This window comes from Crinia signifera, chromosome 8, assembly GCF_055691185.1.
Source record: "Crinia signifera chromosome 8, ASM5569118v1, whole genome shotgun sequence".
NCBI lineage: Eukaryota > Metazoa > Chordata > Amphibia > Anura > Myobatrachidae > Crinia > Crinia signifera.
The window spans coordinates 131,772,368-131,798,022 of record NC_139224.1 but is presented as its reverse complement, the minus strand read 5'-3'; the positions used below and the strand labels follow the sequence as shown (position 1 = coordinate 131,798,022).

The window sequence follows — 25,655 nt, the reverse complement described above, 5'->3', positions numbered from 1 at the left end:
CCAGTGCAGGCACCGGGACCAGCACATGAGAAGTACAGACGTGGGTATTGCGCATGCGCAGACTCCGGTTTTTATGGGCTGCCGCATGGCAGCTCATAGAGAGGCATCCAGGAGGAAGGAAACACCTCCCAATGGGACTGCCTTTGTGACTGGCAGGTTGGACTTCCAATAGGAAGTCACTGTTTGTCACAGTGAAGCCAGTGCAGCCTCACAGACTGTGGGGGGAGATTCTCTAAACAAGAAATGCGGTAAAAACCCCGTTATCTGGGTTTTTACCGCATTTTGGGTTAACGCGGCGGGGGGCATCGCCAGAAAAATCTGGCGATGCCCCATAGAAGCCAATGGGCTTCTACCGCATCCCTCCGCCGCCCCGCATCACCCCCTCACCTGTGTCCGGGCAGCACAGCGCTGTGCTGCCCGGACCTGTGACCTCCTCCCTGCACTGATCCTCTTCCGGGTGCAGGGAGGAGGAGAGCCCGGCACAGCAGCAGCAGCGCCGGGTGTGTGAGGGAGGGGGGAGCCGCCGGGACCTGCTGGGACCCGGCGACTCCCACCGCAAAGGACAGCTCTTAACGCAAGAGCTGTCCTTTGCCTTAATTATCGCATATGTTACAACATATGCGATAATTAAGTATGCGATGGGCGGCGAAGGGGGGCGGAGATTCTTAGAGAATCTCCCCCTGTATCTGGCTTCACTGCAGTGGCTGATTTAACCTGGGGGCCTGCAGCCACTGAATTCTGTCCATAGTCACAGGCCTTTCCTCACAGTGGGCCTGATTCATATTTGTATAGCAAAAAAAAGTACAGTAACTGTAACTGAAACAAACCATGTTGCCATGAAGAGTAGAGAATTCTGTACATTTATATTATAGTGTAAATATTGGCCACTTTTGAAAAGTAGTCCACACATGTTATGGGCTCTACACACTTACCGGTGTGTGTAGGGTATCCGGACAACGGGTCTACACCAAATAGGTCGCCAACCATTAGGTCGACACCATTAGGTCGTCAAACAAGAAGGTTGAGATGCAAAAAGGTCGACACAAGCATCAGGTCAACATGGGGAAGGTTGACAGTCAAAAGGTTGACATGGGGTTGTTCACTTTTTTTGGAGCCAACATCTGCCGACAGGCGGTATTTCAAGCCCTACCATCCACTAGGGCATGGTGGGAGAATAAAATAGTGTGCCCGAAGCATGGCGAGAGTAGCGAGCCATGCGCGGGGACGCGGTGCTACGTTTTAGTGTCCATGTTGACAATGTTGATATTTTTAACAATTTTTTTTTTTTAAACCCATGTCGACCTTTTGACTTTCAACCTTCCCCATGTTGACCTGATGCTTGTGTCGACCTATTTGAATATCGACCTTTTTGCATGTCAACCTTTTTGGTGTAGACCCCTTGTCCCACACCCGTGAGTAGGGAGAGCGTTCTCAGCAATGCTACATCGTTCAGAACACTCAGGTTGCTCAGCACACAGCCCCATGTATAAGGCCCATCAGACAGCTTTATTTTTACACTGCAATTTAGACGATTTTTATTTGACCACACCTCACCCAAATATAACTCTCTCTGCACATGTTACATCTGCCCCACCTGCGGTGCAGCATGGTTCTGCCCAGTTACTTTTTGTTTTTTTGCTTTACCTACAAACATAAATCAGACCCAGTAGAAGTAGTATAGATTCCATAACAGATTCAATTTTCAAGAGCAACTTCCCACATACGGGGGAAATCTATTGTCAGTGAGCAGTTTAAAAAACCCTGTGGTGTTGAGTTTTTTACCAGAGCTGCGGGATTTGATATTCAATTAAATAACTGAAAATAGGAAGCAGTGATTTCTAGAAAACATGCACCCTCAGAGAAAGTCTGACTTTGCCTAAAACTGTTAAGCTACATTCCCAGATGCAAGATCATGGTCTGACACAGAAATGGTACCAGCTATAGTGCCTGGTAGAAGTGAATGGTGCGACCGGTGATGCAACTGATGACTGGCATATAAGGACACACTAATTGTTATTACAGCATATATGGGAACTAAAATCGGGCTTCTCTGTTCTGGCACATTTGGCTTCACGGATGTACTGTACACAAACAGGGCGCTGTTCCATGCACTTTACTTGCGACTTAGGGACAGATGTATCAAGCTTCAAAAAGTGATAATGTGGGGAGTGATAAACAACCAGCTCCAAACTGCCGTGTTAAAGACTGGGTTTGAAAAATGGCAGTTATAAACCAATTACCTGGGTGTTTATCAATCTCCACTTTAGAGCACCATACACAAAGGGGCTTCTGAGTGATATTGTCCACAGTATGGCCTAGTGTGGACACTCAATATCGGTAACGATGTACGCTCCCGCGCATCATTAACAAGGAATGAGATCTACCTAACATGCCGGTCAATCAAACGACCCGCATGTTCGGCGGGTACCGGTGACATCACTGAAGGGTATCGACGGCAAATACCATTCAGGGTGTATCGACAATATCGGCCACGGTTAAATATATAGGCTGCAGCCAACTTGATACATCTAGCTCTAAAGGTCCATACACACTGGGCGACTATGCCCAGCGTGTATGGACAGCGATGATGACAATCACCGCTGCAGGGAAAGCTGCTCAGTGCATACACACTGAGCGGCTTTCCCCCTGCCCGGTGCCGATGGAGGGGGGGGGGGGCGGCTTTGCATAGTGCAGATCTATGCAAAGCCGTCCTCAAAGCCACACATCTGGTATTACCACGCTCCACCACTCATCACCGGACCATGCACACTGGGCGGCTTTGAGCTGAAAGCCGCTCAAACATTCCGGCGCTACCCACTCAGCAGCTCCTGCAAAGCAGGGAGGCGCCATGCTGAAAAGGCGCTGTGTCCCTCCCTGCTAAAGCTGCCTCTGCCCTCACTGCCTCCTTCACGCCACCTGCAGCGCCTGTCTGACAGCGGGTGGCAGTAATGGAGAGGCTGAGCAGCTCCCTGCACCGTGCACACACTGTCCTCCTCCTGCGACCTGCCCCCTCTTCCTCACGGACACTTGCGCTGAGGCATGTAGCGCTGTCTGTGAAGGTCTGGATGACATGTCATGTCCGGATCCGCCCCCTACCCATTGCTCCCTGCACCTGTCAACTGTCGACCAGGCAGCAGCGCCGCCTCCCCTTCCTTCCCTCTTCTCAGTGTGCTGTGCCAGTGCCACTGCCAGTCCTCAACACTCCGCCCCCTCTATCTCCTCCCCTCTTCTTCCATCTCCTCCTTCTCTCACCTTTCCCTCTCAGTCACGAGTGCTGCACATACTTTTTGTACTGCTTTCGGATCGCATCGCACACACTTTGCATGCATGCCGTGCGATGCGATCTAGCCCATAACGTGATTCCCACAGCGTGTATGGGCACCTTTGGTGCCTGCAACATTTTGCGGACACAGCACTGAGATGGTGTATGCATACATGTACATGCACCCGAGATCCTCCATAGGATCGCATGTTGCATATGCTCCCACAATCGGGCTGCAGCTTGTTGCAATGGCAATGTGAAAGGGCACAAAATGTATGGTTTGCAGGAGGGCGCCGGACACCCTAGCACCGGTCCTGGTCAGCCCCTTGGTGTCTACCCCAGTGGTTTCCAAACTTCTTGAACCAATCCACCCTAAAGTATCAGCATTTTATTCATGGCACCCCTAGGATTAAATTGTGCCTACTTGTTATCCTTTGAGCCAGTTATGTGGGGGTGCACAGTTATGTGGGGGTGTACAGTTATGTGGGGGTACATAGTTATGTGGGGGTACATAGTTATGTGGGGGTGTACAGTTATGTGGGGGTGTACAGTTATGTGGGGGTGTACAGTTATGTTTCTGATTGGCAGCAGTTAGCACTGAATTTGCCCATGAATTTAAAAAATTTGATTTGGTCCTGGACCAGTAAACCGAAGCACCCCTGCAAGAGCCTTGTGGCATCCGAGGGTGCTTAGGCACACATTTTAGAAACCAATGGTCTACACAACTGAAGGCCATACAGACGTATTACACATTTCCTCCAATGCACATGTGCCAGATTGCTGCGCATTATCAGGCTACTTATTGCTTTATCACAGAGAAAAAACTGCCAAGTCCAATTTGCATTATGAAAGGTACCACACCAAAGTGATTAGACTTGGCAATATCCAACATCAGTGCATGAGATGTGGGTGTACCATGTGACCATTTTACCAACACTCAAATGGAACATTTACATTGCAAACAAAAGAGATGACCACACTGCTTCAGAGGCAACTGGCCATTGAAGCGCTTAATAAGCCTTATAACATTTTATATAGATCACTCTGTCTTTCTGGTCTACAGTGATGGTGCTGATACCAATGCTTGCAGACCCTGTGAGGTTGGTCATTTGCCCAGTAATCCCAGCCAATGGATGGGTTAGCACCTTTTAGCTGAATATCTTCATTCAAAATTACCTAAAACATTATTATACATTCATCACTGTAGTGTAACCTATCCCAATACACAGCAGCTGCCACAGCATGACGGAAGAGATGCACTTCCAACTGGTTACATAATAGTGTCATGATCAGTGTTCCCTCTAAGCTGTGCGCGTGTGCACACACACAACCAGCGCGCGCGCACAGACATTACAACAGAGCACACAAAGCAGCAGTTGTCCCCTTTTTGCAGTTGTGGACTCAATAAATGTGTTTCACCCATTAACTACATTGGGCGGGATTCACTAATAACCCCCGCAGCACATCGCCGGCATTCGCATTGTTAATAATCACATATGCACTAACATATGTGATTATTAACATCAAGGCGAAGGCCGGTGATGTGCAGCGGGTTCCCCCCTCCCTCCCTGCACCCTTACCCGCTGACTGGGTGCTCCATTTCCTCCTCCCTGCACTCAGAAGAGGTGCAGGGAGGAGGAGATCACTGGTCCGGGCAGCACAGCAGGAGGCTGCCCGGACACAGGTGAGGGGGGTGCGGCGCTGATTGGCGGGGGGCGCGCGGGGCGGCGGGGGACGCAAAGGGAAGCCCATCTAGAACTGGCGTAACCCCCGCAGCGAAACCCCGGCTGTGGGGCTTTGCTGCATATGGAAATGCGGTAAAAAAAACAAAAACGGGGTTTTTACTGCATTTTCAGCTTGGTGAATCTCGCCCCATTGTGTGTTGTGTTTTGAATGTTTAAATGTTTTGAATGTTTAATATAATTTTAAAGTAAAGTTAACACAAATGCTGAACATTGTTTTCCAGTTATATATGTAAGTAACGCACAAAAATTTAAAATTTCCTTCCAAAGTTGCACAGCCAATATCTTTTGCCGCACTCCGCCTTCGTAACATTAGAAGGAACATTGGTCATGATTGCTGCCTCTGTCACAACATAGGAAAAAAGCCAATAGCAGTATGGGTGTGGTATAGGTTTCTGACAGTCGGGATCCCGACGTCGGGTAAATGACCGTCAGGATCCCGACTGTCTGGACCGCGTCTGGCACCCATTGTCCTATGGAGGGTCACCCTTCATGGGAACACAAAGTTGGGTGTGGGTAAAAACCGGACCAGGACAAGACCCCCGGACCGCCTGACCAGACATCAAACTCTGCATTTTGGAGCTTGTAGCGTCCGGTCCGGGGTTGTCCTGTCCGGGGATGTCCTGTCCGGGGGGGGGCATAGGTGACACCTGTTACCAGGGAGAATAAAGCCTCCCTGTATGGCCCGGGCATGTAGCAAAAACATGAACGGTCCGGACCGAATGGGGAGGCTGTAATCTCCCCTTCTCCATGTCCCTGGTGAAAGCTATTACAGGGACCCCCCCCCCCCCCCCCAACAAGGCACACCCCCGGACGGGACACCCCAACGGACCAGACACTACAAGCTCCGGACTGCAGATTTTGATGTCCGGTACGGTGGTCCGGGGTCTAGTCCGGGTCCGGTTTTTACATAGTTCCCACAAAGTTATATATACACTACATGGGTCATACAGTAAGCACAATGGGGCCAGATGAACTAAGCTTCAAAAAGATGTCAAGTGGAGAGTGAGAAGCTACCAGCCCCTAACTGACCAATCTGTAATGTGACAGTCAGGGGCGGATCCAGGATAAAATGACAGGGGGGGCACCATGATAAAAGAGGGTTTAGGTGGGGGAGGGGCAGTGTTAGTGGTGCCAGTATACATGCTAAGAGAGCGGCAGAGAGAGGGTGGGAATGGGACTAAAAATAGGTCCTGGCAGTTAAAGTACGCAGGCCCACCATGGCGACAAATGTGAAGGATGTAATTGTGCGCACGCCGAAGGCGCGCTCCAGAAAAGGGGGTGTGGCCACTCAACAGGGGGCGTGTCCTTGAGTGTAGTGTACAACACCATATACAACTTCTACACATTATGCAACAAAATACTACACCCCATTATACTTGCCCCTTACACATGATGCCAAATGAAATAAGCCAAAATTCACATAATGCCACACGGATTGAGCTAGAATTTACATAATGCCACAGGGATTGAGACAAAATTCACATAATGCCAAATGGATTAAGACAAATTTCGCATAATGCCACATGGATTGAGCCAGAATTCACATAATGCCACACAGATTAAGCCAAAATTCACAATACGCTTCATAAACAGGGACATTGTGCGCCAAAGGCGCGCATTAAACATTTACACCATAATGTCCATTACACGTGAAGTTACAGGCTATTATGTCCATTATGTATTATGCCAAACACCATAATGCCTATTAAAAATTATGCTACATAAGTGCTGCTTATCTACATGCTCATTGCCAAGGGTTCCATGCTCATTGCCAGAGGTTCCATGCTTGTTGCCATGTGGGATTACATGCTCATTGCCAAGGGGGAATACATGCTCGCGGTAAACGGGGACAGCTGCCGCCAGGCAGAAGTGACAGCCACTGACAGTGGCAGAGCCTGGCTGTATTTAGAGCACTGCAGGTCCCCGCTATTTGAAAAAATACCCCTTTTACACCAGAAAATGCATTCCCAGGTTGGCCCCTTTTACACCAGCCTAGTCCCTGCATTTTCTGGTGTGAGGGGGAGAGAAAACCACCCCTTCCCCCCTTTAACCAGTTATCTAATTTAACCGGCTATATCTTCGGAACCAACTGACCCATTTACATGAGACAAATATCATATTGAAGAACTTTTGAGTGGGCTTTGAATGATTTTGGTCCAGTGAAACTGGAACGTTTGGTTCCAGAGTAATCTGCCCTCAAAGAACATGAACAGCCATGAAATTACATTTCAAAAATAAAAAAATTGGTTTACATGCAATATCTCTGAAACTGATTGACCGACATGGACCAGCCTGGTATCATATTGAAGGCCCAGCGATTTGGAATGGAATGAGATCAACTACAAGCTTCTTCGATGCCAGGGGGGGAGCTGGCAGCCGCCGGAACCGGGTGGGGGGGTCGGAATTGACGGGTCCCATATTATCCTATGGGGAAAAAAAGTTACAGCTTTGCCAGGCGATATCTCCGGTTCCCGGGAGGCTAGAGACACGGGGCTGGGCTCGTTGGAAAGCCCTGGTCCTCAGCTACAAAATTAATGACAGGGGGGGCACGTGCCCGGGTGCCCCCCCCCTGAATCCGCCACTGGTGACAGTTAGGGGCTGATGGTCTGGTAGTTTATCACTCTCCGCTATCACTTTCTGAAGCTCAGCACACATCCATACATAAGCAGCACAGCATGGGTGACAGTAGCTAGGTATGTGTAAAATAACACCCATGAACGCTATGTAGCAGAGGCACAGATACCCCGCAGGGTGCACTGGTGCGAGCACACCACACAGCACAGCGTTTGCACACACATGTCACACACATGTCCCAGATGTCTGCTCTCACCCTTCACATCGTGCGCCAGCTGCATCCAGTCCGGCTTGAACCTCTTGCAGTGGCCGCACCAGCTGGCGAAGAACAGGCTGACCCAGGAGCTGGAGGAGTTGAGCAGCAGCTGACTGGCCCCACTCGCCAGGGACACCAGGGGATCAGTGTCAACGAACATGTGAGCCTGGCCCGGGGCTGCGGCGGACAGTATACCCAGGAGAACCCCGGAGACACACAGCCACACCGGGACCGGCATCATCGCCATCAGCTCTGACTATTCCCAGGGAGACAGCGCCGACATCCCAGGGGTGGAGGAGACGCTGGTCCTGCCCACATGGCCCGGAAGGCAGGAGCCCGACAGTGGAGGGAGACACTGACTGACTGCTCTCCTATGAGACATACATCATTCTGTATAGGGGAGAGACATACTGACTGCTCTCCGTATGAGACATATGTACAGGGGAGAGACACGCTGACTGCTCTCTTATGAGACATACATATGTGTGGGGGAGAGACATACATTACTGACTGCTCTCCTTACATGTCTCAGCAGTAACAATTATAGCCAATAGACTAGTGAATACAGTGAGTGGAAACTCCTTGTGTAATTTATATACTATCTGTATATGGGTCATGGGGTCGACAGCACTAAGGTCGACATGCATTGGGTTGACCACTGAAGGTCGACATGACCCAAGGTGGACATTGACATTGGCTTAAGTCGACATGTCATTAAGTTGACTTGACATGGGCTAGGTCGACAGTCAAAAGGTCGACATGTTTTTTTCACTTTTTTTTTATCCCGACGTCGACACAGTTGATATGGACACTAAAAATTGCACCACATCCCCTGGTGGTGGTAACCAGCTGTTTCATGGGAATGCCAAGAAAAATGCTAGGAGTGTCAGGGACAATGCTGGGATTGACAGGGGAAAATGCCTGCCCAAGCAACAACAGTCAGCAGGGCGGATCCAGAAAAAAAATAAAGGGGGGACACTGTCAATAGGGGTAGTATGGTAGTGGGAAGGGGGATTGGGTGGAGGACGTGTTAGTGGGGACTTCCATTATGAATACATAGGGCGCCTGATCTCCTGTTTTAAGTGACGGGAGATCACAGGGCAATATTCAAATGGTGAATTTCATCACGCATTTGACGCCCATTAAACTAATCAGCACGTTGAGAAAAAATCCTTTTGGATGCCCAAACAGGTGACTTTTCTCATCTTTTAGGTTGCTACCCCTGGGGGTTGTGAGCTGAAAAGATGTGTGCGCCCATCGGTAGTAACATTTTGAATACCACCAGCAGCCGCCCATGGGTGCCGGGATGATGCTCAACATTTAAATTTCCCCCCAAAGTGTCCCCTGAAGTTGTTGTGCCAAAAGTTATAGCATATGAAGAGGGTTAGGCATCAGGGAGAGGGATAGGGTAATGCTGCGGTAGGAGGTTAGGATTAGGCCCTGGGAAGAGGGATAGGCACTGAGGATAGATATAGGGGTAGGCACTGAGAAGAGGGTAAGGGTTAGGCTGCGGTAGGGGAGGTTAGGGTTAGGCTGCGGTAGGGGAGGTTAGGGTTAGGCTGCGGTAGGGGAGGTTAGGGTTAGGCTGCGGTAGGGGAGGGTAGGGTTAGGCTGCGGTAGAGGAGGTTAGGGTTAGGCTGCGGAGGGGAGGTTAGGGTTAGGCTGCGGTAGGGGAGGTTAGGGTTAGGCTGCGGTAGGGGAGGTTAGGGTTAGGCTGCGGTAGGGGAGGTTAGGGTTAGGCTGCGGTAGGGGAGGTTAGGGTTAGGCATTGGGGAGAGGGTTAGTGTTAGGCTGTGGTAGGGGAAGTTGGCATACGGTCGCATTGTCGACCACACTTGGTTGACAGTCATTAGGTCGACACCATTGGGTCGACAGGGAGAAGGTCAACAGGGTTCTAGGTCGACATGGGCCAAGGTCAACAGGTGTTTATGTCGACATGGGACAATGTCGACATGGGTTTAGGTCGACATATGCGTTAGGTTGACAGGTTGTTAGGTCAACATGGGTTTTTTCACTGTTTTGTGAACCGATATGTGCCGACAGGCGGTATTTCATGCCCTACCATCCACTAGGGCAGGGGTGGCCAACCCATCTGAGACAAAGAGCCCCCAAAAAATTTCTGTTAAGACAAAGAGCCGCAACCATTCAAAAATGGGCGTGGCCTAGCCCCCAGAAGGCCACGCCCCATTTTAAATGGGTTGTGGCTTAGAATGACATTTGTAGGAACATGACTTTGGCAAAAAGAAAACGAGGGCACAGCCAGGCAGTTACCAAGCGGGTGCCCTACTGCACCCTACAAAGTCCCCAAGATGGTGTCCGGGTAGCAGCGTATGCAGCACAGTGAGGTAGCAGAGCACAGGCAGGGCCCCCCTCCCCAAAGTACTCATGCTAATCATCAGTAGCAGGACAGCAGCTGCTGAAGTGTTCATGGCAGAGATCAGAGATCAGCACTAAACTACTACTTTATAATAACAGGATACCACAGGCTTGCCCGCCACTGGTGCCAGCCCTTGGCGAATATATATATATATATATATATATATACATACATACATACATACACACATATATATATATATATATATATATATATATATATATACACACACACATACATATATATACATATACATATATACATACATGCGTATATGAATGTATTAGATCAGGCAATGTTCCTTCAAGGACCGCATGCTGACAAAATCTTACTGTATACACGTTTTATTGATGACTTGCTGATAATATGGAAGGGAAGTGAAAGTGAACTAACTGAAATGTTTAAACTTCAAAATGAGAGTTTGAGTCCTGTCAAGTTCACATATATCCTTAGCCGTCAAGAAGTAAACTTCCTTGATGTAAAAATTAGAGTTAAGGATAACAAAATTGAAACAGCATTGTTTGTGAAAAAGACAGACAGGAACACACTCTTGAGATTTGAAAGCTGCCACCCCACCCCTTTAAAACAGGGTCTTCCGTATTGTCAGATGTTGAGAGTTAGACGCATCACGAGTAGTGAGGAGCAAACCATAAAAGATCTGGAGGTGATGCAAACTAAATTTGAAGAAAGAGGATATAAAAGAGAAAATTTAGAAAGAACAAAATTGAGAGTCCTCGCTATTCCCAGAGAGACCATACTACAAGGGACACCAAATAGGAAAGACCCTGGGGAAAAGATACCATGGGTGACACAATATACTGGGGGCAGTGAATTAGTCACCAAAGAAGTCAAATCTTTGTGGCCAATTATTAAGACAGATAAAAATCTTAAAAGCCTTAATAATACTAGGTTAATGCCCGCATACAAACGAGGGCGCAACCTGGCCAATTTACTGGTCAAGGTTGATATTACTGAAATGACTAAAAAAGAAAAACCAACACACTTCCTTTCCAGACCAGCAGGATGCTATAAGTGCATAGGCTGCACAACATGCAGTTCTATGCTAATTGGCAATACGGTGAATCATCCATACACTGGTAAGAAATTCCACATTAGGCATCCTGTGACATGTACAACCCGCTATGTGGTATATATTCTGTCTTGCCCATGTGGTCTTTACTACGTGGGCAAGACAGAATGCCAATTCAAAGAACGTATGGCAAACCACAGACTGGCCATTAGACAGGCAGTGACCACGGGGCACAGTGACCAACCGGTGGCCAGACACTGTCTGTTAAAAAATCATAATGTGGCCAGTATTAGGACATAAATTATTGATCACATTCCGATCCCTATACGTGGTGGGAATAGAAGTAAAATGCTCCTGCAGGCTGAGGCTAGATGGATATTCCTCTTGGATACTCTATCACCCAAGGGGTTAAACGAGCAACACGGCCTATACCATTATGCATTGTCTACTATTATAAATTATGTATATATGTATAAATGATATGGTATTGTTGTCCCCAAGGTGAGCACTATCAGGTGGCACATAGGCAGATTTGTCGGGTGCATCTGATAGAGGCTCACGCTATATGTATGATACTATTTGTTTATAACATCCTTAACATTTTTTAACTTTATTGATATTTTAGATGTGCACACATATGACCGAATGGGTCTCTTAATGGCGGCTATTGTAAGCCTCTTATATTCACAATGTATTTTTTATCTTAGATGTGTTTTATGTTGCTATGACAACACACCACAGCGGGGAAGGAGGCGCTTCCGGATTCCAGAGCCGACTGCACGGGCGTGCGTGATGACGTCAGGGGGATGAGCCGGACGGAGATTCCCGGAAGGCACCCTATGATGACGTCAGGAACATGGTAACGTGTGCCGCGGCAACGGGAATAGGGAGACGCCGGACCCCGCAGGTGAGGTGTATTTTAATGTAATTGTGTGGCGGGATTTCCTTTAAGTATATATCACGTGTGTTGCACTATGTATTTTGATCCCTGAGGACGGGCCTTGTGGCTCGAAAAATGTCGGGTCTGTAACATGCAATAAACTTGCATTTTTTTCACTAAAAGAACTCCGTGAGTGCCGCCTGATTCTGCTATATATACGTGGGCTGAGAGGTCTAGTAAGGAAGGCACCGGGCAAGAAAATTACTTGGAAGCTGATTGGGGAGTGCCGGTTCGTGGGACTTTACATATATACATACATATATATATATCCTGACCTAAAGCAAAAAAAAACAGGTAAGCAGAGAACACCCTCCCTGGATATTCTCCCCTCCCCGAACACACAAACACCTCTAGCTTATATAATTATATGCATTATATTTTGAACATACACTTTACTTGTATTAGTCGAGAAGGGCTCAGGCTGGCAGGAGGCTGGGCGATGAAGAAGGAAACGGAGAACCAAAAGGAGAGAGAGGAATGCGTACGCCGACTGCGCAGTAATAAAATTGCGCCGTGCACACTGTTCCTAGTGTGACTGCGCATGCGCTGGCTCACGTCGCCCGCGGCTCGTCGCCACACATGACAGCCCGGCGCTGCAGAGCCGCACATCAAAAGGAGGAAGCCACTGAGCATCCTATGAAGGGATTATAGCTCCCGAGCCGCACATGAAGCAGAGAAGAGCCGCATGCGGCTCGGGAGCCGCGGGTTGGCCACCGCTGCACTAGGGCGTGGTGGGAGAATAAAATAGTGTGCCCGAAGCATTGCGAGCAATGCGAGGGGCTGTGGTTCACATCCAACTGTGTCCATGTCGACTGTGTCGACATTCTGGTCAAAAAACTGAAAAAACCCATGTCGACCTAATGCACATGTCGACCTAAACCCATGTCGACCTTGTCCCATGTCGACCTAAACACCTGTCGACCTTGACCTATGTCGACCTAGAACCCTGTCGACCCAACAGTGTCAACCTAATGACTGTTGACCAAAGTACTGTAGACAAAACGATCCATACTCGGGGAAGTTAGGGTTGGGCACTGGGGAGAGGGTTAGGCTGCGGTAGGGGAGGTTAGGGTTAGGCAGGGTGCTGGAATCTGGATGATGCTCCGACAGTTAGGATTCCAATGGTCATTAGTCCGACAACAGAATCCCGACTGTCAAATGTCCGACAGTCGGGGTCCTGACTGACAGGGGCTATTCTCCATTGTGGGGGCCCACAACCCCCATAGAAGGAGAGTAGGATATGTGGTGTGCACAGCGAGTCTGTAGGAGGCGTTGTTATAACTCCCCCCCCTCACCCCGTCGGAATACTGACAGTCGGGATTCTGATGTCGTTTTAATGACCATCAGAATCCCAACTATCTGAGTGTCATACCACACGCTCAGGGCTAGTGTTAGGCTGTGGGAGGGGAGGTCAGGGTTAGGCTGCGGGTGGGAAGGTGCTGGGGAGAGGGCTAGCGGTAGGCTTTGTATATATACATTTCTGACTGTATTCATTGCAGCCACCAAGTGCCTCCGGCTCTTCTGAGCCTGCGATGGTGTTCACAAGGCGCACACATCCATTTGCATGGCATGCCCATAAATTTGTGATGTGGGATTTCACTGTAGAGGGGCGGCATCTACCTGATTGCTGGCCGCCGCACATTTGCGGCTGTGCGATCAGGTTTGAATTAACCCATAACCCGTATTATAACCACCCATGGCCTCGAATAAAATCAACACTATCTGTCACTGCATGACATAACCCGTGTTAATAGTAGTAAATGACTTTCAATTAATACAGCGGAACCTCCCTGCATATTATGTATGAATCCCATGACACACCATTATGCTGTATATAATATAATCAGCATGATTATCTTCTATTGCAGGGCGATGGGTGGTGAGATCTCAGTATACACTGATTAAACTCTGCATTCAGTTGCAGTATGTACACCCACACTTCTTATGAATATTGTGCAAAACTGATAAAGGGTTTAACCCCTTCCTGACAGAGCCAGTTTTTGCGTTCCTGACAGAGCCCTTTTTTTCAAATCTGACATGTCTCACTTAAGTGGGGATAACTTTTTTTTGCTTTTACTTATCCCAGTGATTTTGAGATTGTTTTTTCGTGACACATTGTACTTCAAATTAGTGGTAAATTTGGGTCGATACAGTCTGTGTTTTTTTGTGAAAAATACCAAAATGTCGTAAAAAAATGGAAAATTTTGCAATTTGCAAAATGTTAAATTTTCTGCTTGTGAGACAAATAATCATAACACTCAAAATAGTTAATAACTAACATAGACCATATGTCTACTTTATGTTGACATCATTATTTCAACTTTCTTTTAATTTTTTTGGACACTAGGAGGCTTACAATATGAATAGCAAATTCTCAAATTTTCAAGAAAATTTCAAACACTGATTTTTTTAGGGACCAGTTCAGTTCTGATGTGACTTTGAGGGACTTGTATGTGAGACACCCCCATAAATGATACCATTTCAAAAACTGCACCCCTCACAGTATTCAAAACAGCATTTTGGAAGTTTGTTAACCCTTTAGGTGTTTCACAGGAATTAAAACAAAGTGTAGGTGAAATTTCAAAATTTCATTTTTTTTGCAGATTTGCAATTTTAATACATTTTTCTAAGGAACACAGTACATTTTACTAGATAAATGTGACTAAAAATTGATTCCCCCAATTCTTTTGTTTTCATAAATATCCTATATGTGGCCCTAGTGTGCACGTTGACCAAACCACAGGCTTCATAATAGAAGGAGCACCTACTTGATTTTGGAGCCTCCTTTTTATGAGATTATTTTTTAGGCACCATGTAGGTTTCTAGGCACCATAAGATGCTAAAAGTTAGGAACCCCCCCACAAGTCACCCCATTTTGCAAAGTACACCCCTCAGGGAATTCATCTAGGGGTATAGTGTACATTTCAAACCCCCAGGGGTTTCACCAATTTTGATACAAGTGGGCAGTGAAAATGAAAAATTACATTTTTTTACACAAAAATGCAGTTCTGGCTCAAAATTTTTCATTTTCAGAAGGTATGAAGGAGAAAAAGCACCCCAAAATATGTGCCCCAATTTCTCCCGAGTACGGCAATGCCTCACATGTGACCAAAAAATACCAGTTGGGTGCATGGCAGGACTCAGAAGGGAAGGAGTGATTTTTGGATTTTGCAGCTCAGATTCTGGTGGAATTTTGGTGGGTGCTATGTCGCATTAGCAAGACCCCCCAAGCACCAATACAGTGGAACCCCCCCACAAGTGACCCCATTTTGCAAACTACACCCCTCAGGGAATTCATCTAGGGGTATAGTGTACATTTCAAACCCCCAGGGGTTTCACCAATTTTGATACAACTGGGCAGTGAAAATGAAAGATTACATTTTTTTACACAAAAATGCAGTTCTGGCTCAAAATTTTTCATTTTCAGAAGGTATGAAGGAGAAAAAGCACCCCAAAATCTGTGCCCCAATTTCTCCCGAGTACGGCAATGCCTCACATGTGACCAAAAAATACCAGTTGGGTGCATGGCAGGACTCAGAAGGGAAGAAGTGATTTTTGGATTTTGCAGCACAGATTTTGGTGGAATGAATGGTGGGTGCTATGTTGCACCAATACAGTGGAACCCCCCCACAAGTCACCCCATTTTGCAAAGTACACCCCTCAGGGAATTCATCTAGGGGTATAGTGTACATTTCAAACCCCCAGGGGTTTCACCAATTTTGATACAAGTGGGCAGTGAAAATGAAAAATTACATTTTTTTACACAAAAATACAGTTCTGGCTCAAAATTTTTCATTTTCAGAAGGTATGAAGGAGAAAAAGCACCCCAAAATATGTGCCCCAATTTCTCCCGAGTACGGCAATGCCTCACATGTGACCAAAAAATACCAGTTGGGTGCATGGCAGGACTCAGAAGGGAAGGAGTGATTTTTGGATTTTGCAGCTCAGATTCTGGTGGAATTTTGGTGGGTGCTATGTCGCATTAGCAAGACCCCCCAAGCACCAATACAGTGGAACCCCCCCACAAGTGACCCCATTTTGCAAACTACACCCCTCAGGGAATTCATCTAGGGGTATAGTGTACATTTCAAACCCCCAGGGGTTTCACCAATTTTGATACAAGTGGGCAGTGAAAATGAAAAATTACATTTTTTTACACAAAAATGCAGTTCTGGCTCAAAATTTTTCATTTTCAGAAGGTATGTAGGAGAAAAAGCACCCCAAAATCTGTGCCCCAATTTCTCCCGAGTACGGCAATGCCTCACATGTGACCAAAAAATACCAGTTGGGTGCATGGCAGGACTCAGAAGGGAAGGAGTGATTTTTGGATTTTGCAGCTCAGATTCTGGTGGAATTTTGGTGGGTGCTATGTCGCATTAGCAAGACCCCCCAAGCACCAATACAGTGGAACCCCCCCACAAGTGACCCCATTTTGCAAACTACACCCCTCAGGGAATTCATCTAGGGGTATAGTGTACATTTCAAACCCCCAGGGGTTTCACCAATTTTGATACAACTGGGCAGTGAAAATGAAAAATTACATTTTTTTACACAAAAATGCAGTTCTGGCTCAAAATTTTTCATTTTCAGAAGGTATGAAGGAGAAAAAGCACCCCAAAATCTGTGCCCCAATTTCTCCCGAGTACGGCAATGCCTCACATGTGACCAAAAAATACCAGTTGGGTGCATGGCAGGACTCAGAAGGGAAGGAGTGATTTTTGGATTTTGCAGCTCAGATTCTGGTGGAATTTTGGTGGGTGCTATGTCGCATTAGCAAGACCCCCCAAGCACCAATACAGTGGAACCCCCCCACAAGTGACCCCATTTTGCAAACTACACCCCTCAGGGAATTCATCTAGGGGTATAGTGTACATTTCAAACCCCCAGGGGTTTCACCAATTTTGATACAAGTGGGCAGTGAAAATGAAAAATTACATTTTTTTACACAAAAATGCAGTTCTGGCTCAAAATTTTTCATTTTCAGAAGGTATGAAGGAGAAAAAGCACCCCAAAATCTGTGCCCCAATTTCTCCCGAGTACGGCAATGCCTCACATGTGACCAAAAAATACCAGTTGGGTGCATGGCAGGACTCAGAAGGGAAGGAGTGATTTTTGGATTTTGCAGCTCAGATTCTGGTGGAATTTTGGTGGGTGCTATGTCGCATTAGCAAGACCCCCCAAGCACCAATACAGTGGAACCCCCCCACAAGTGACCCCATTTTGCAAACTACACCCCTCAGGGAATTCATCTAGGGGTATAGTGTACATTTCAAACCCCCAGGGGTTTCACCAATTTTGATACAACTGGGCAGTGAAAATGAAAAATTACATTTTTTTACACAAAAATGCAGTTCTGGCTCAAAATTTTTCATTTTCAGAAGGTATGAAGGAGAAAAAGCACCCCAAAATCTGTGCCCCAATTTCTCCCGAGTACGGCAATGCCTCACATGTGACCAAAAAATACCAGTTGGGTGCATGGCAGGACTCAGAAGGGAAGGAGTGATTTTTGGATTTTGCAGCTCAGATTCTGGTGGAATTTTGGTGGGTGCTATGTCGCATTAGCAAGACCCCCCAAGCACCAATACAGTGGAACCCCCCCACAAGTGACCCCATTTTGCAAACTACACCCCTCAGGGAATTCATCTAGGGGTATAGTGTACATTTCAAACCCCCAGGGGTTTCACCAATTTTGATACAAGTGGGCAGTGAAAATGAAAAATTACATTTTTTTACACAAAAATGCAGTTCTGGCTCAAAATTTTTCATTTTCAGAAGGTATGAAGGAGAAAAAGCACCCCAAAATCTGTGCCCCAATTTCTCCCGAGTACGGCAATGCCTCACATGTGACCAAAAAATACCAGTTGGGTGCATGGCAGGACTCAGAAGGGAAGGAGTGATTTTTGGATTTTGCAGCTCAGATTCTGGTGGAATTTTGGTGGGTGCTATGTCGCATTAGCAAGACCCCCCAAGCACCAATACAGTGGAACCCCCCCACAAGTGACCCCATTTTGCAAACTACACCCCTCAGGGAATTCATCTAGGGGTATAGTGTACATTTCAAACCCCCAGGGGTTTCACCAATTTTGATACAAGTGGGCAGTGAAAATGAAAAATTACATTTTTTTACACAAAAATGCAGTTCTGGCTCAAAATTTTTCATTTTCAGAAGGTATGAAGGAGAAAAAGCACCCCAAAATCTGTGCCCCAATTTCTCCCGAGTACGGCAATGCCTCACATGTGACCAAAAAATACCAGTTGGGTGCATGGCAGGACTCAGAAGGGAAGGAGTGATTTTTGGATTTTGCAGCACAGATTTTGGTGGAATGAATGGTGGGTGCTATGTTGCACCAATACAGTGGAACCCCCCCACAAGTCACCCCATTTTGCAAACTACACCCCTCAGGGAATTGATCTAGGGTTATAGTGTACATTTCAAACCCCCAGGGGTTTCACCAATTTTGATACAAGTGGGGAGTGAAAATAAAAATTACATTTTTTTACACAAAAATGCAGTTCTGGCTCAAAATTTTTCATTTTCAGAAGGAATGAAGGAGACAAAGCACCCCAAAATGTGCCCCAATTTCTCCCGAGTACGGCAATGCCTCATGTGTGACCAAAAAGTGGCAGGACTCAGAAGGGAAGGAGTGATATTTGGATTTTGCAGCACAAATTCTGGTGGAATGATGGTGGGTGCTATGTCGCATTAGCAAGACCCCCAAAGCACCAATACAGTGGAACCCCCCCACAAGTGACCCCATTTTGCAAACTACACCCCTCAGGAAATTCATCTAGGGGTATAGTGTACATTTCAAACCCCCAGGGGTTTCACCAATTTTGATACAACTGGGCAGTGAAAATGAAAAATTACATTTTTTTACACAAAAATGCAGTTCTGGCTCAAAATTTTTCATTTTCAGAAGGTATGAAGGAGAAAAAGCACCCCAAAATCTGTGCCCCAATTTCTCCCGAGTACGGCAATGCCTCATATGTGACCAAAAAGTACCAGTTGGGTGCATGGCAGGACTCAGAAGGGAAGGAGTGATTTTTGGATTTTGCAGCTCAGATTCTGGTGGAATGTTGGTGGGTGCTATGTGGCATTAGCAAGACCCCCGAAGCACGGTGAAATGATGAACCTAATAATCCATAGATGTGTGGTATATTTTAAAACACTCCTTTATACATAGGCCGGGTTTGTCGGGGCAAGTTTCACAGTGGAAAATAGTTTCCTTTCTTATTCCCTTTTTATAGCAAACTTTGCACCTTTTTTGTGTCCTGCCCTTTCTTGCAGTGGAGGGGATTTCGTTCGGAAAATGCTGCCCTGGTACAATACGGGGGCCAGTACTAGAAGTACTGGGGCCCTCTGCCTGCTGGTTCCCAAATACTAGGCCCTTTATGACTTCCTCTTGAAAGTGCATAAATGTCCCTCTCTGGCCGGTAGAACGGAATAGCACGTAAGCGTTATACAGTGCCATCTGGATGATATACACGGCCAGCTTCTTGTACCAGATTTTTGTTTTCCGCAGGGCACTGTACGGCTTCAGTACCTGATCTGAAAGATCCACTCCGCCCATGTACCTATTGTAATCCAGGATACAATTAGGTTTTGAGGTGTGGGTACTGGTACCTCGTACAGGGACGGAGGTGGTACTGTCTCCGTGAATTGTTGTCAGTATAAGGACATCCCTCTTGTCCTTATATTTGACCAACAACATATTTTCGGTGCATATTCCCCTGCTTTCACCCCTTCTCATTACTTGGGCAATGTGCGTTTTTGGGAGGCCTCTTTGGTTCTTGCGCACAGTACCGCAAGCTGCTGTACCTCTTGAACCAAGGGCCTTAAACAGGGGGATGCTAGTGTAAAAGTTATCCACATAGAGGTTATAACCTTTATCCAGGAAGGGGTGCACTAAATCCCAGACAATTTTTCCACTAACACCTACGAGGGAGGGGGGGCATTCTGGCGGTTCAATTCTTGAATCCTTCCCTTCATATACCCTAAACCTGTGAGTGTACCCTGAGGTGCTTTCACACAGCTTATACATTTTTATGCCATACCTTGCCCTCTTACTGGGAAGATACTGGCGGAATTTAACCCTTCCTTTAAAATGTATAAGGGACTCGTCTATGCAAATGAATTTATCTGGGATGTACATCTCTTCAAATTTGGCACTGAAATGATCAATGACCGGCCTGACTTTGAATAGCCGGTCAAAGGTGGGATCATCTCTGGGTGGGCACTGTGCATTATCGTTGTAATGCAAAAATTTAAGGATCGTCTCAAATCGAGCCCGGGGCATGGCCATACGGTAAAATGGGGTGCTGTACAGAACATCTGTACTCCAATATTGCCTAATTTCTGGCTTTTTTACTATGCCCATATGAAACACCAGACCCCAAAACGTCATCATCTCTACTGCATCTACAGGGGTCCACCTAGCAAATGATGACGTGGGGTTTTGGGCAATAAACTGCTGGGCATATAAATTACTTTGGTCCACCATTAAATTTATAAAATCATCAGAGAAAAAGACTTTGAAAAAGTCAATTTCTCTGAGACCTGTGGAATCAAATTGGATTCCTGGCATGGCCAAAAACTCAGGAACCTGGGGCTCAAAATTGTCTGGTGGTGGGGTCCATACGAGATCAATTATTAGGGGGGGGGTCTCAGCTGCTCTACGGGGGCGTCTTTGAGGGGGTCCCTCATCACCAGAGGAGGAAGAGGAGCTTAAGGCGAATCCTTCAAATTCCCCGCTTGCATCACTGGCTGTGTCAGAGTCAGAAGCAAGCATGGCATATGCCTCCTCCACTGAATACATTCTTCTGGATGACTGGGATGACATTTGGGATGACATTTGGGATGCCATTTTTATTTTTGTGTTACTGGTAGTGAAATGTTTCAACACGTGTATAGTGTAGGGGGGGTACAAACTTTATTTCAACCAGGGGGGTATGTAGTGTGTAGTGTGTATGTAGTGCAGAAAAAAAAAAATACTTTATACAAAAAAAAAAAATGAAGGGGTTAAAAAAAAAAATTGAAGGGGTTAAAAAAAAAAAAAATTGAAGGGGTTAAAAAAAAAAAAAAAAAAGGTCCTGCGCCAAAAATTGAGCACAGATGTTGGTCAGTAACGTCCGTCACTGAACAGCGCTCAAAGGCAACAGGAATTTGATCAAAAAAAATAAAAAATAGATCAACCCTGTGCCGAAAAAGATGATCAGTGATGTACGTCACTGATCAGCGCACAGCGGCCACAGGACACCCCCAAAATCACAGTGTGTGTAAAAAAAAAATTAAAAAAAGACCCCACAGCACACACAAAAAAAAAAAAAGGTGATCAGTGATGCGACACTGATTACCAGTGAGGGGCAGCAGGTGCACAACCTTTGGTGCAACTGACAGTGCAACTGGCAGGTATATATAAAAAAAAAAAACCTCTGCACCCCTAAAAAGTTGCTGATCACCTCAGATATAGTGATCAGCACAAAAGGCGGGGGCAGCAGACACAAAATTTAGCACTCTCTATCACTCTCTGTCACTATCTCTCTCTATCTCTCTATCTCTCACTATCTATCACTCTATGACACTGCAGCAGCAGCACTGACAGTTATATATATGAAAAATAACCCCTGCACCCCCAAAAAGTTGCTGGGGGTGCACAAAAGGGGGGCAGCAGACACAAAATATAGCAGTCTCTATCACTCTCTGTCACTATCTCTCTCTATCTCTCTATCTCTCACTATCTATCACTCTATGACACTGCAGCAGCAGCACTGACAGGTATATATATATATAAAAAATACCCTGCGCCCCCAAAAAGTTGCTGATCAGTTAATTTATACTGATCAGCACAAAAGGGGGGGCAGCAGTCAGTTATATAAAAAATATATAGCACGATCTGTCACTATCTCTCTATCTCTCTCTATCTCTCTCTCTCTATCTCTCTCTATCTCTCTATCTATAACTCTATTACACTGCAGCAGCACAAAATATAGCACTCTCTGTCACTAGGCCTCTCTATCTCTCTCTCTCTATCTCTCTCTAACTCGATGACACTGCAGCAGCACAACACAGCACAACACAGCACAGGATGTCACAAGATGAAGCAAGATCCCAAGCAGTGATCAGGTAAGTATTGAGCAAGGTTCTGGTCAGTAAATGGCGACAGCTGGGCACGGTGACCGCACTGCACGCTATTCCAGACCGGAATGGCGTCTGCAGTGTAGTCCCCGTTAGTTTAAACCCCCCTCCATGGCTGTGATTGGTCCGTCGGACCAATCACGGCCTTTGGGGGCGGGCGGGGTGAGGTGGGGTGACACCAGTGTCACCCTTACACCCCGCGGTGATTGGTGCTGTACTTTACAGCACCAATCACCTCCGATCCCGTGTCACCGGCGAACGTTATTCGCCGGTGACACAGAAAACGCTGTAATTGGCTGTTCACACTGAACAGCCAATCACAGCGATCGCCGACGGGGGGGCTGCATCGCAGCCCCCCCTGGGCATGCAGGGACATGTCTGCTGTCAGGGACAGCAGACATCGTCCCTCTGTCACTGCGTCTCTAGACGCAGTGACAGTTAGAAGTCATGACGTATATATACGTCATGTGTCGGGAAGTACTTCCCGGCCATGACGTATATATACGTCAAATGTCGGGAAGGGGTTAATTACATCTCCTGGCATGCTTTGAATTGATCCAGAACTAAATATTCACAAAAAATGCCAGCGCCCCTCACAGCGACTGTTCTTTTTTTTTGGGTGCAATATTTAACTAAACTTCAATGAATGGACTTGGCCGTACTTGTATTTATTTATACCAGTGGTCAGGGAACTCGGTCCTCATTACCCCACGCAGTGCATGTTTTGCTGGTAACCCAGCAGGTGCACAGGTGTACTAATTACTCACAGACACATTTTATAAGGTCCGCAGGTGGAGTTAATTATTTCACTTGTGATACGGGGCCTTATTTTGGTTCATTATTTCTGACAAAATCCTTCTAAGGTGGCCATACACATGCAGATTTATCTGCAGATCTGTCCGGTTGGGACAAAAACATGGTTATGGATGAGAGCAAATGACAGTTGACCATTTGCTTGGAAATGGTGGAAAAATGACAAACTGTCACTCATCCATAACCATGTTTTTGTTCCAACCAGCCAGATCTGAAGATAAATCTTACTAGTGTATGGGGACCTTTAGATGGACAAAACCATGTGCACTGCAGGGGGGGGGGGCAGATGTAACATGTGCAGAGAGAATTAGATTTGGGTGAGTAATTTTGTTTCTGTGCAGGGTAAATACTGACTGCTTTATTTTTACACTGCAATATAGATCTCACTTTGAAGTAAAACCCCACCCAAATCTAATTCTCTCTGCACAAGTAACATCTGCCCCACCTGCAGTGCACATGGTTTTGCCCATCTAAGAATGATTTTGTCAGAAAGAATGAACCAAAATAAGGCCCCCTGTGAGGAGACCAAAAAAACTGCGTGGGGTAATGAGCACCGAGTTCCCTGACCACTGGTATAAATAAATACAAATACAGCCAAGTCCATTCATTGAAGTTAAGTTAAATATTGCACCCAAAAAAAAAAAAAAAGAACTGAAAGAGCTGTGAGCGATGCTGGCATTTTAGTAGATATTTTGAGGATCTCTCACAGCAAAGTTGGGACTCAAAGGGTTAACAACACAGTGACGGCACTCCAAAGTAGGGATGGCCATCGGCACATACCCCATCGATGGCTTCTAGAGCTGGAATTATCCATGGCTATAAACCATTCTATCTCACACCATCGATAGTTCTCTGCATGCGCAGAGCAACGGGAAGGGTCGGTGCGGGTAGCCTGTTCAGGCCGGGATCCGCGCACATGCGCAGAAGAAACTTTAGCCATCAATCCAGTTTAAGTTTCTTTTGCGCATGGGCGCACCTTCTGGTGGGGCAGGCCGCCCGCAGCGATGCCGCTGGACGCAATGACGCTGCACACGCAGTGCGCATGCACCCACAACTTTTACCATCGGAAGCCATGGATGGCATAAAACTATTCGACCATCCACTATCGATGCCCAAAACATCGAGCACTAGGTCCCAACCATCAATGTTTTGGGAACATCGATAGTCGATGGCCAACCCTACTCCAAAGGGAAACATCAGTGGGTTTTGTCCAGGCTTTGTTTTGAGCCGACAGGCGGTATTTCATGTGTGGAGGGAGAATAGAATTGTCCGAAGCATGGCGATTGCATCGAGCCATGTGAGGGGACGCGGTGCACTTTTTCTGTGTCCATATCAACTGTGTTGATATTTGGGACAAAAAAACTTGAAAAACCACCTAATGTTTGCGTCGACCTATTAACCATGTTGACCTTAGGCATGTCAACCTTTTCAGGTGTCGACCTAAGGCCAGTCGACCAGAGGTCGAACCAATGTAGGTCCCAAATGGTGCTGCGTCCATTTTTTCCTGCAATTTCCCCATGCGCAGTGGAGTCTGGGCCCTCTAGTGCTCAGACTCTACATTGTTGGCTGCAGTAGCAATCACCAGTCACCAAATCACCAGTAAAATGGCCGCCGTTTTTATCTGAAGATTCGTGCATGCGCAGCAGGGTCTGAGTGCTCTATTGTTCAGACCCTACTACACACTGAGCTGCTCATCAGAGAGGAGGGGGCTTGGTCGGAGGAGGCTGCACATGGGCCACCTCCTGTCTTATAATGCTGCTCTCCCTGTAATATATACAGTACAGGGGGAGAGAAATACTGGATGCTGATTGGTGGATGGCTGGAGCTATACACCAATTAGTGTGCTGGCAACCATTCACTGTGTGGCAGTAAGTGGAGAGATGAGGCAGGGGTCCACAGTAGGGGCAACTTATGATGTTTGTTTAAACTATTTTCCAATTAATGGTTGTGTGTGTTGGGAGGGGTGTGCATTGCTTTACCCTGGGGCCTACAATACTGTTAAGATGGCCCTGGTACAGGGGAGAGACAGACTGACCGTTTACTGTGTAACAGATATATACAGTACAGGGGGAATAAGAGGTAGACTGACTGCTTTCCATTTAGCACATATTTACAGTACCGTGGAGAGACAGATATATATATATATTTTTTGTTTTAAGGGAATGGAACAGTGCACAGGTATATGTTTCTAGTATGGTTTTGCAAGAAAAAGAGGTTTCCAAAGTTAACCTATGGAGAGAGAGAAAGCGTGGCCTCTTTAATAATTGGAAGGTGGAGGTGCACCCTTGAGAGTAAAATAAGTATTTGGAAGGGAAGAGGGAAAGACTCTCTTTTTGTTGGGGCACTCTTTTGTGAAGATTACGTAAAGTAAGAGAGGGAGCAACTAAAAGAAGGGCAACTAAAATGGTGCATGGCCTACATCCCAAAACGTAGCAGGAAAGACTAAAAGATCTTAATATGTATACTTTAGAGCAGAGAAGGGAAAGGGGGGACATGATAGAAACTTTCAAATATATGAAGGGT

General features: G+C 46.5%; 1 protein-coding gene across 1 annotated transcript in view; it reads right to left on the bottom strand.

Annotated features, from left to right (window-relative positions):
• Nucleotides 1-8,190, bottom strand: part of QSOX1 (quiescin sulfhydryl oxidase 1) — a 57,349-nt gene extending 49,159 nt beyond the window's left edge. Inside the window, exon 1 of the mRNA XM_083157173.1 lies at nt 7,838-8,190. Coding sequence (XP_083013299.1) covers nt 7,838-8,084 — 247 coding nt within the window. The 5' untranslated portion in view covers nt 8,085-8,190. The remainder of the gene's footprint in view (nt 1-7,837) is intronic.
• Between the last annotated feature and the right edge of the window lie 17,465 nt (nt 8,191-25,655).